General features: G+C 34.2%; 1 protein-coding gene across 9 annotated transcripts in view; it reads right to left on the minus strand.

Annotated features, from left to right (window-relative positions):
- STAG2 (stromal antigen 2) overlaps positions 1-13,047 on the minus strand; it is a 127,583-nt gene that overhangs the window by 20,161 nt on the left and 94,375 nt on the right. For all 9 annotated transcript variants that reach the window (XM_043457665.1, XM_043457672.1, XM_043457667.1 and 6 more), the window contains 4 exons: positions 11,653-11,745; positions 9,484-9,658; positions 5,083-5,222; positions 2,079-2,180 (listed from right to left, as the gene is read on the minus strand). In XM_043457665.1, the coding sequence (XP_043313600.1) occupies positions 2,079-2,180; positions 5,083-5,222; positions 9,484-9,658; positions 11,653-11,745 (510 nt within the window). The remainder of the gene's footprint in view (positions 1-2,078; positions 2,181-5,082; positions 5,223-9,483; positions 9,659-11,652; positions 11,746-13,047) is intronic.

Raw genomic sequence — 13,047 nt, forward strand, 5'->3', positions numbered from 1 at the left:
TATAATTTTTTCAACTATCAAACTGCCAAGATTTTTTAACAGATAATGGCTACTACTTAAGAATACAGTGCATTCCTATAGTAGTTATGGCTACTACTCAAGATAGCCAGTGGGAGTTTGCAGGGTGACTCAGGGAACTCAAACCAGGCTCTGGGACAACCTAGAGGGTGGGATGGGGTAGGAGGTGAAGGGAGGTTCAGAGGAAGGGCTGGCTGATGCATGATGATGTGTGGCAGAAACCAATACAATATTGCAATTATCCTTCAATTAAAAATAAGTAAATTTTAAAAAAAGAATACAGTGCAATGGGCACTGATCTGGGAACATAAACTGAGATAACCTTTCTTTCTACACAGCAATCTGGCAATGTGTAGCAAAAGCTTTAGAATTTTCATGCTCTTTGACTAAGCAATTGTTATTATCAGACTATATCCAAAAAGAATAACAGTAATATTTATGTGCAATATATAGGTACAAAAATGTTTGTTTTAGTGCTATTTATAAAGGAAAGAATTGTTTAAAACAAACAAACAAACAAAAAAATACCCCCAACATCAAACAAGAGTTCTTGGTTAAATTATAGTCCCTCTATAAAATGGAATACTACACAATCATTAAAAATGCAGAGGAAGGACTTCCCTGGCAGGCCAGTGGTTAAGACTCTACACTCCCAACGCAGGGGGCACGGATTCCATCCCTGCTAAGAGACCTAAGATCCCACATGCCACACAGAGCAGCCAAAAAAGAGCAGAGGAAAGTATTTAATGGCATGAAAGTGTTTAGGATTTATTAATATGAAAAATTAAGGATATTAAGACAGAATGCACATTTTTTATTTTCATAAAATAAGATTTAACACAGGTGTTAAAAAGATTTTAGAAAGATGATTAAAAATGAAAACATTGTCAAGCGAAAAAAATTAAAGATAAGGTATATTTTTTCTAGTTTTCCTAAAATACTTTGTAAACTTTCTACAGTTATTATTTTATAACAAAAGTTATTTAAATGTAGCCTTTAAAATCTTTTAATAAAGAATATCCAATATGCAAATGAAGCTAAGAACTTTCACACCTATGTTTCTAAAAAGCAAGAAACTTTATCAAAGTGAAATGGGTTTGGTTATGATTTACATGCATTTGGTTTTGACAGACCAAAGAATACTAAGCAAATGATTTTTGCCTAATTAAACTTGCCATGCCACTGCCAAAATGAAAATGACTAGTGTATTTCCACTATGATTGATAAGTGCTCATTAAAATACATCTGCAAATGGGTAAAGAATAAAGTAAAATTCACCTGAAACCTACCAAAGCAAGTTAACCACGGCTAACATTTTGGTGATTATTTTTTCCAAACAGACACAGTGAAAGTGAAAGTCACTCAATCAAGTCTGACTCTTTGCAACTCCATGGACTATACAGTCCATGGAATTCTCCGGGCCAGAATACTAGAGTGGGTAGCCTTTCCCTTCTCCAGGGACACAGAGATAGGCACAATTTTATAGTGATGCTATACTGGAATCTTCTTATTCTCAAATACGGTAGAGATCTTAAATTAATATCAACTTACACTAGTTTTAAGTGCTACCCAATAGCCACTGTGGAGATGTACTACACAATATATTCATCTAATATCCTATTGACTGACATTTGGATTATTTCTAATTTCTTGCTATTATAAATAACTTTGCAATGTACGATCTTGTATACTCATTTTTGCAAACTTATCCTATTACCACTGTGGACAAAATTCTAAAAGTAGAATTGCTGCCTCAATGACATACACATTATAAATTTTGACACGTATTGGCAAACTGCCTACCAGGAAGGTTGAGCCAATATATAATGCTGACAAAACCTGTTTCTCCCATATCTTAGGCAGCTATAGGTTTTGCCAATCTTGCCAGTCTAGAGGCAAAAAAATGATCTCACTTGCTCAATGTTTACCAGTGAGACTGTGTATTTTCCATTTCCACTTTTACGAACTATCTATTGCGTCCTTCGTCCAGTTTTTGACTGTTACCTTGAAAACCAGTAAGTGCTTATTATGTTAGCCTAACCATGGTACTCATGTCTTACCTGTTGCAAACTGAGAATAAGGGTCTTTGCACACTGAATTTTGTCTATCTGTCTCGTTTTACTCATTGTTTCTTTGATGATATCACCATAGTCATTATAATACTAGAAAAGAAATTTGAATAAATTAGAGCTTTGTCTCTTAAAACTGTTGGACAATAAGACTAATTTTAGGTTAGGCACATAAACATATTACAAGAATGTATTTGGCTAAAATTATGACTTGAAAGACATGTAAGAATGTTACTGAAACTTTATGATCTTTAAGCACAAACTCTAACATTGGTAAATTCAGAAATATCAGACAGTTAAGATCTAATTCACATTAAGTTCTAGAGTTGATTTTAAGGAGGTATAGTGTATAAAAATAATTAAGTATTCAGATTTTCAGAACTATTAGGTTGGTGCAAAAGTAACTGCGGTTTTGCACTTCTGAACTTTGCTATTTGATATTAGAGTACACTCTTAAATAAATGTGGTTGTTATATATCATTTTAATGCACATTTCTCAGTTTGTGTATTTTTGCCAATGAGTTGTTACTTGCCATTTATTTTATATTTATTTTAGAGTAGGGAAATGATGTTAAGACAAAAAGTAAAGTCAAGCGATTTTCTTATTCAAGTTCAAAACAAGCCATGAAGCAGCGGAGACAACTCACAACATCAACAATGCATCTGGCCCAGGAACTGCGAACCAATATACAGTGCAGTGGTAGTTCAAGAAGTTTTGCAAAGACAAGAGCCTAGAAGATGAGGAGCACAGTGGCCGGCCTTCAGAAGTTGACAACAACCAATTGAGAGCCATCATCGAAGCTGATCCTTTTACAACTACCCAAGAAGCTGCCCGACAACTCGACATCGACCATTCTATGGTCATTTGGCATTGAAAGCAAATTGGAAAGATGAAACAGCTCGACAAGTGGGTGCCTCATGAGCTGACTGAAAATCAAAAAAATCATCGTTTTGAAGTGTCTATTGTATTCTCTTATTCTACACAACAACAAACCATTTCTTGATCAGATTGTGACATCCAATGAAAAGTGGATTTATGAGACAAACAGCAACGACCAGCTCAGTGGCTGGACTGAGACACTCCGAAGCACTTCTGAAAGCCAAACTTGCACCAAAAAATTCATGGTCACTGTTTGGTGGTGTGTGGCCAGTCTGATCCACTACAGCTTTCTGAATCCTGGCAAAACCATCACATCTGAGAAGTATGCTCAGCAACTGATGAGATGCACTGAAAACTGCACCGCCTGTAGCCGGCACTGATCAACAGAAAGGGCCCAATTCTTCTCCATGACAATGCCTGACCCCTCGTCACACAACCAACAGCTCAAAAATTGAATGCATAAAAAAAAAATTGAATGAATTGGGCTATGAAGTTTTGCCTCATCGACCATATTCGCCTGAACTCTTGCCAACTGACTACCACTTCTTCAAGCATCTCGATTTTTGGCAGGAAAAACGCTTCCACGACCAGCAGGAGGCAGAAAATGCTTTCTAAGAGTTCGTCAAATCCCAAAGCATGGATTTTTATGCTACAGGAATAAACAAACTTATTTCTCGTTGGCAAAAATGTGTTGACTCTAATGGTTCCTATTTTGATTAATATGTGTTTGAGCTTAGATATAATGATTTAAAATTCACGGTCCGAAACCGCAATTACTTTTTCACCAACCTAATATTAAGTCAATGAATATTATCACAGTTACTTTCATAACTTATTCATTGCTAATGGCATGTATTTCATGAGCAGTTTCCAAATTTATTAATTCCCTTATAGAAACTAACAGTCTGTTAACAATATTTAAAAGAAAAGTTACTGTGCAGTGAAGTTGCTCAGTCGTGTCCGACTCTTTGCGACCCCATGGACTGTAGCCTGCCAGGCTCCTCCATCCATGGGATTTTCCAGGCAAGAATACTGGAGTGGGTTGCCATTTCCTTCTCCCGGGGATCTTCCCGATCCAGAGATTGAATCCAGGTCTCCTGCATTACAGGCAGACCAGACTCTATTGTCTAAGCCACCAGGGAATCCCCAAAGTTACTGTATGTGGCATTTAAATCACACACTGCACATGATTTTTTATTCTAATTTAAGATTTTACATAACTACCAGAGATAACAGGATAACCACGCCCCTACATGACTAACAAAACTGACTTTAATCTAGAATACCTATGTCTAAAAGTTTAAAACTTGCAAAGTGACTTCAAAAACCACCAGTTTAAAAAAAAAAATCTAACAAGTATCATGCCAAATAAGTTTCAAAGTACTTTATTAAGGCTTCTATCACCTAGGAAACTATTCCAAAGAAGAATTAACTAGGTTTTGATAAATGTATTACATATTTTATTCTGTAAAAGCAAAGGCTTAAAAATTTTACATTTATAATTAGATTTTACTTGAAAAAGGATTACAGAAAAATTATCATGCCATATTTAGTCACGTTCTGTTAGTACAATCAGTAATATCCTTTCTACTACTACTTAAAAGTTAAAGAATCTCACCTATATTTATGATGCTTGTGAATAACCTACTGTGAACCTAGTCAGATTTTCAGAGCTTAAGAAACTTTTAACTATCACAGTGCAACAGATAAAGAAAGGCAGGATATAAAAGGTAGTGAGTTATCAAGGTCACAAGCTGCATAGTAACCAAGTTGAAACTATATTATCTAATTCTCTAACTCCTAGAACATTTTTTTATGTTACATCAAGCAGGGGAGTGACACCATTCTGTTGTTTTAAATTAAATCACAAATGCAATTTCTATTAAGTGACAGTTAAGACAAGCTGTTTGCAATATTCCAAACACAAATGAACTCAATAAACCCAAAATGTCCATCCATAGAGGAGTGGAGGTATGAGAAAATGTTACTGAAAATGTTAAATATTTTAAGAGATTTCTTTTACACTACAAAAGTAACTTAACTATTAAAAAATTCAATGGTAACCAAACATAAAAGCAATATAAAAATATCTTGCTATCCACTTTTCAATTTTACCTTCATATACTGCTTGAAGATATCTGCAGCTGTATTCATCTCCACCACAGTATATACAATTAGCTTACAAAATGCTGCAAGTAAATTTCTCCTTTTGTGCAGAGCTTCAATTTTACTGGCTTCATCCTCCTGCTGACCATCTGGGGGAAAAAGTTTCAAACATTTAGCCATCTGTATTTTATTTCAATATATATATATAAATAACTTTATTTTTATTTTGGAGAATGTGAAAAATAAAGAAAAAAACATTTAAATAAAATAAAATTATAACCACTCAATATCTTCATGAATGACCAGCCCATTTATTCCAATAGAAAAAATTTTTGTGATGTCAAATCAGAAGGCTGTTTGATGAACATGGAACAGGAACAAGTGGGGTGAGTCAAAGGAACTGATGCTTAGTGAAGTTGGGCTAAGCTTGCCTAACATACAAGCATGTCTAACCCATTGATCTACTTCCCTAATAGGGTTGTTTGACAATGAGACCTGCATATTCACTATCTGTTGGGTAAGGCTTTTCTTCCCTAGGAGCAGACAACCTTAGAAATTGTCCTATCCCTTCTAAAGATGACCCCACCTCACCTAGAGCCCAACTTCCATTGACAGATACTTCCTTTATACATATTACAGATATTCAGTTACACTGGCCGAGAAGTCATTTTTTCTAAGGGAACTTCACATATTTCTCCTCTGGTTAATTATGTGAGATTTTGATATTTAGTTATCAAAAGGACAAAATTATTTCCAAATTTATAGTTGAGAAAGCCAGACTACAGCCACCAAGTATTGCCAAAGGATTTTCAATTTGATCCTGTAAATAAAATTGTGATGACATCTTTTACATAAAAAGCTATGCAAAGAATTTTTCTCTTGACAAATTTTATAAATGAAATTACTTATATTGTGTATAAAATAGGAACTCTTTTTAAGAAAGTATTTACTTCACCCTCTGATAATCCTTGATAATTGCTCGTAAATAAAAACCAAGTGTTGAGACTAGGAATTTAAGACAGATCATCCAAAAAGTTTGTTATCAAAATTGCCTATTCCAGAATGCCAAAGTCATTTTCTTAGAAACCTAAAATGTACTGTTTATTCTTTTTAAAGAGTACATTGAACATACAAGCTAACTTTTTCTTAATGACTCTGTGATTATAAATGGATTTCTATACAATACTGTTCCAATCATTGTTTGGTACTGCTCTCAGGAACTGGAGGGAGGTAAGACTTACTCCCCCTACAGACTAAGTTACTTAGATATTAAGAGTTTTTTTTGAGTCCTTTTGAAAGTTTTCTTCACTTCTTATCAAAAATTAGCTACTTTTTTCTCCTGTAGGGATTAAAGAATGTTAGAGAAGTATCTAACACACTGGGCCTTTCATAGATGTCAGTTGCCATTATTATATGTTGTCAGCACCTCTAGAAGCATTCCCTATTTTACTCTCCCCTTCTAATATGATGTGGGCTAACAAATCAAATAACCATGGGTCTATAATATCAGGGGTTAGATGAGTATGAAAAGCAATGGAAACTATCATATGTTGCTGGTGGGAGGGTAAAAGAATAAAACCACTTTGGAGAATAATCTGGCAACATGTGGTCAAGTTTAAAATGCACATAGACTATATACTCTAGCAATTCCACTCAGGTATACACAAGCACCGGAGAAGGCAATGGCACCCAACTCCGGTACTCTTGCCTGGAAAATCCCATGGATGGAGGAGGCTGGTAGGCTGCGGTCCATGGGGTCACTAAGAAACATGACTGAGCAACTTCACTTTCACTTTCACACATTGGAGAAGGAAATGGCAACCCACTCGTGTTCTTGCTTAGAGAATCCCAGGGACGGGGAGCCTGGTGGGCTGCCGTCTATGGGATCACACAGAGTCGGACACGACTGAAGTGACTTAGCAGCAGCAGCATACACAAGCACACCTCAGAGATACTGCAGGTTTGATTAGACCACCATGAAGTGAATACCACACTAGGATGAATCACATGAATTTTTTGGTTTCCCAGTTCATATAAGAGTTATGTTTATACTATACTAAGTCTTACTAAGTAATGAATAGCATTATGTCTAATAACATGTATGTACCTTAATTTAAAAACACTTCATTGCTAAAAAATGCTAATCATCATATAAGCTTTCATGTAAATTGCAACAGTAACAACAAAGATCGCTGATCACAAATCACCATGATAAATAAGGGAAAAATCTGAAATGTGCAAAAATTGCCAAAATATGACATAAAAACATGAAGTGAACAAATGTTGGAAAAATGGCATCCATAGACTTACCTGATACAAAGTTGTCACAAGCCTTCAATTTGTAAAACTACACATTATCTATGAACGTGCAATAAAAGGAGGTATGCCTGTATACTAGAAAAGCATCTGCACATATGCTCAGGAGATAATTATAAAAACATTTTTGCAATATTATTTATAATAAAGGAAAAAATGGAAAAAAAAAACTAGATGTTCGTCAATATGAAAATGGATAACATATGGTTAATTCATATCACACAATATTCAGCAGTCAGGATGAATAAACTATAACCACATGTCAACACTGATAAATTTCAAAAATAATGCTAATTCAAAAAACCAAGATGTAAACTAAATGTTCAACATGATACCATTTATGCGGAAGCTAGCAACAGAAAATAAATAATATTTTCGTAAAAGACACATAAACTCTTGGTAAAATAGAATTAAAATGCAAAGGCACAATAAACACCAAATTCAAGATAGCAGTTATTTCTAGGGAAAAACAATAATGGGGATTGGGGAGGGATACAAACAAGGACTTCTTTTTTATCTATATTTTATTCCTTTAAAAAACAAATCTGAAACAAGGCAAAATTTAACAAATGTTGGTGGTTGGTCTATATAAATGTGTTATATTTTATTCTTTTCCATAGAACTGGAATACATTTCATTTTTAAAGTGTAAATAGAAAAACACAGTCCAAGGAGGTAAAGCAGAGTGTAATTCCAGGAACCTCCCAGAAAATTCAGGAGTATTGGCAAGCTTATTCTCATTCCTGTTTCCTATGGTCTAAATGAATTGGAGGTAGTCTGCACCTAACAAAAGGGTCATAGACAAAAACTGATTTTGTATCAGTGTTTGGAATATATGTTTATTGATAGAAGTTCTAAAAACTCCAACTCATCTTTTAGGATCCATTTCAGATGTTAGCCTGTTTCAATGGTGTTTTGACTCTGACAGAACAGTAAGAACGTTCTCTAAATGTCCATAACACTTTGTACATGTCTCTACTATTTATCAAGTTACATGATAATTGTCTTTAGAAATGTCTTTTCTACTTCAATTCTTACAAGACTATATCTTATTTTTAAAAAGTATTCACAGCATCTTAGTATACTGCCTGCTGTCTAATAAATATCAAATGAATGTTAAAAATAAAGTATAACTAAAACAAGAGCTGAAAGTGAACAGTGGAAAATTCTAAGTATATAAACTTTAATACATGGATTTTTTTACATCTGTTTTGCCTATTCTGATTTCTCAATCCTGTTCGAGTTAAGTTTGTGATACTTGAGAACAAAATATTGATGTTATATATCCTCCAGGCTTAACTTCAAATTGAAAACCCAGAAAGAAGTCACCAAACGTTATCTGTTTTTCCACAATTTCTTGTTCCAGTAAGGCATGGTGGTGGTGGTTTAGTCGCCAAGTTGTGTCCGACTCTTGCGCCCCATAGACTGTAGCCTGCCAGGCTCCTCTGTCCAAGAGATCTCCAGGCAAGAATACTGGAGTGGGTTGCCATTTCATTCTCCAGGGGACCTTCCCCACCCAGGAAACAAACCCGGGTCTCCTGCACTGCAGGCAGATTCTTTACCAATTGAGCTATGATGGAAGCCCAAGTAAGGCATCCGTGTATGCAATCAGAGTACAAACAGTAACAATACCTAGGTTCATCTGACTGTTTACATGTAACATTCTGTATTGCCTCACACTTTAACAGAAAAATGATGCTATGAAAGTATGTAACAAAAATGTCACTTTAACATTTTTTTCTCTGCTCTAGTTACTTGAATATTGGCGTTACCAATGATTAAGGGGAAAGTGAAGTAAATTTTATTGATCACCTACCTACATGCCCAGGCACTACACTAGTCACTTTGCACAATGTAATTAACTCATACAGTTCTGTAGGTAGCTACAAATTAGAAAAACAAACTCACAACTAGTGAGAAATGATATTTCATTGTCTTTATGTTACAAGGAATGAATACAAAATGCACTGGAAAATGTACCTGCCTTTCATGTTTAAGAATAAAATATGAAATAGTAGTATAACATTTTATACTGTTGCTAAATTTGATTTATGGTAGATACACAAATTTAACAAAAAGATGGCAATAAAATTACCTGCACTGTTATTGTCATCATCCTGTTCGATGAAGACATGATCCAGAATAAAGCTGAGCAACTCAGACTGCAATGAAGAATCAGGGGTGTAAACTAATGGCTCTAACATGTCGCGCCCTCCTGACATAATCTGATGGCTGAAGATCATCAAAATATCACATAGAATAGTGAAGGCCTATTATAAAAAAAAAAAGGGGGGGGAATAGCATGCCATAAACCAAAGTTTTTCACAAACTGCCACAAATAACTTACATATTTAACATAGAAATAAAATCCCACTCTCTGCATTTGAAACTCGGTAAAGCAATGACTGGTAAGACTTTCCTAAGACTTTAAGAATGAAACTTTTGCAACAATAACTACTGATATGTGCACTGTGATCTACTAAATGCAAGGTAATTTCACAAACTTTTTTTTAATTTTCAGTAACTTTTAAGTGATTTGTACAATATGTTAATATCATCAAAACATGCAGTCAGAACTCAATCGCATGTCTTCTGACTTCAAATCCCACACTAAACCACAATATCTCGATATATATTCTCAAATATGAATGTATAAACTTGATATCATTCTTTTCTTCTATGAAGAAAAACACTTAAACCAAGAAGATGGATATCTCCTAGAAGATCTCTTAGAAGAGAGATCACAAAATCTTATTGTCAGTATGTGTGGTGATTAAGTAGAAAAAACATAACCAAGTATGGGCCTGCAAACTAATCACCAGGCAAAGCAGATCTTAATAACAGCTTTGCCCTTTTGGAACTAACCACATTTATTTTTTTCCTCTTATGCTTTTATCTCTTCTTTTGGTCTCTTCCTCTCATTTTACTACTACGGAAATAATTTATACCTATCAGGATATTTGAGTTTACAAATTTTTGCAACATACACAGTAAGTATACAAAGTGGTAAGCACGGTGACATTTACTAATTAGGTGAACTGGCAGGTCTTGTGAGCTAACCAGGACATATCCCTGGAGGCTGTTAGGAAGAATAGTAATACACAGGTTATTTAATAACCAAATAGTTAATCTCCAAGCCTTAAAAATCTGATTATACATAACGGAGATTACACACAATAATCCATAAGGAATTAAGTGAAATAAGGAATATTAAGCTGAATATCTTGGTGGCCTATGAAAATATATCAATAGTTCACATATTAAGTTTGGATCAGTGTATACTTCACTAAAAGGGCATCCCAGATGATGCAGTGGTAAAGAATCCGCCTGCCACTGCAGGAGACACAGGTTCGATCCCTGGGTTGGGAAGATCCACTGGAGGAGGAAATGGCTAATCCCCTCTAGTACTCTTGCCTGGAAAATCCCATGGACAGAGGACCCTGGCGGGCTACAGTCCATGGCGTTGCCAAGAGTCAGATATGACTGAGCAACTGAGTGCACGTACATGCGCACACACACACATACATTACTTCATTAAAATTCTATTATAAGATTTTAACTATAAAATCATTTTACTACTGATACCTTCTAAAATTCTGTACCTCTTATCAGAATTGTAGAGAAGAAAATTAAAGTCCCAAGTCCTTTATTGTTACAATTCAAAACTAAATAGGCTCTTGGTCCCAGGATCAGAATTTATTTTACAGATGGGAAAACTACCCATGGCACCAGGTAACAATGCATTTTCAGAATGAGAAAGTTGGCAAGATTGGAATTAAGAGGGCATATGAGATGGGAAGGTAACACTTTGAAGACAGGGACGTGATTAAAATTTTTATTTCAGACAGAGTCCACATAATAAAAAAAACTTTATAGAATCAGGACAGGCAGGAATGCCAAGATCTGATAATATTCTCAGAGATAACAAAATCGGATGGACCTTGACCTCCCTGAGGCAGACTTGCTATACCTGTTGCTTTCAGGAATAACTTACATAACTGCAAACACCTACTTTGTATATATGGGTTTGTTTACCAAGTGTGGCATAAAGAAACAGTAACACAGAATGACTGCAATATGATAATAATCAATAATGCTCCAAATGGACTTAATATTACTTAATCTATTTTTTGAGCATGGTATATACACAAATACAAGATATTCCTAGTTTGCCCAATTTTAGTATTACTTAAATTTTCTATATTACTTCAAATATTTGTTCAGGGTTGCTTACAAAAGACGGCTATCTATAATAGTTACTAACCTGTTCTTTAACAGTAGTATTCACATTGGTCAGGTAATGCTGACAAATTTGACAGAATACCCTCATCTGTTTCTTTAAACGCAGCAAGTCCTCCTTGAAAAAAATTTAACAATAACATTTTAAAATACTGTATTAAAAACTCATTCAGTATTTAAGATATTTTAAATTACATAAAGATCATCATATATTTAATTGTGCTAACTCTGTACATTAAATTCTTCCTTAGCATTTATCAAAAAGAAAAACAAAAACCACTTTTAAAATCTCAACAAATTGCACCTTAAAAATACCAAGTATATTAACGGATAAAATCCTAAATGATCTTTAGAATGAGAAAAGACTTATATGACTATATATGGCTATCCATATAAACCCACTGCTTCAGAATGTTTAATAGGATTTACGCTCCATCCTTGCTTTGTAATTTGATGGCCAGCCAAGTGATGAATGGAATAAATTAAATGATTTTTAAAAAGGGGGACAGTATCTTTCATTTGTAGGATACTGACTGTGCTTTTAAAAACAGAGAGGGGCCTAACAAAAATTAGTTTCATGGTATTACTCCACTTAAGAAAAAAAAAAACAACTTAAGTCTCTAGTAAACCTACACTAAAGGATGAATCTTTTTCTAGATTTTTTTAAAGAAGTTTTTTTCTTTTTATAAATATTTACCAATTAATTTAAAACAGAAAAACACTCTATAAAGATCATACACACTAATTTATTTGAGGCATTACCTTTGCCAATCTCCTGATACTGAATGCCAAACGACAGAATATCAGTACACATTCAGTGTATGTAATAGACAAGTTAAAAAAACAGGTTTAACTTGGAGATTGCTTTGGTAAAGAAAACTCAACCAAGTTCAGCATAATAATTCTGTATATAATAACTTTCATTTTTACCCTTTTTTCCCTCTACTAAACATATTACCTTTTTCCCATGTTAATTTTTAACTCAATGCGTTTGATTTAGGTGAGCAATCATATCTGCTAATACATAGTCACTGGACCTACTACAAGTTTGACACTGAATTAAATAAAGTTTTTGAGTGTCTGACAAAAAGTACACTATTTTAACAGTACTATATTGTTCTTTGCCAGGGGCAAATATCCATTTGTAGATATAACAGCATCATGTACTTAAAAACCTCAAAATATTTTTAAAGTTATTCTGTGATTTTATGTAAAACAAACATCGAGAGGATTCCTTCTTGAGGAAAATAACTACAAACAACTAACTCTACATCTTATAGAAATTACTTAATGTTTATAAAAATGTGCTCAAATAATATTTAAGGCAATATCTACTGCAACAAGTATGATGTTTAAATTTCTAATTTACAAATGAAAAAGTCAGTACTGTTTAGTTCAATTACTAAACACATCAATGATT

The sequence above is a fragment of the Cervus canadensis genome, chromosome X (assembly GCF_019320065.1).
Source record: "Cervus canadensis isolate Bull #8, Minnesota chromosome X, ASM1932006v1, whole genome shotgun sequence".
Taxonomy (NCBI): domain Eukaryota; kingdom Metazoa; phylum Chordata; class Mammalia; order Artiodactyla; family Cervidae; genus Cervus; species Cervus canadensis.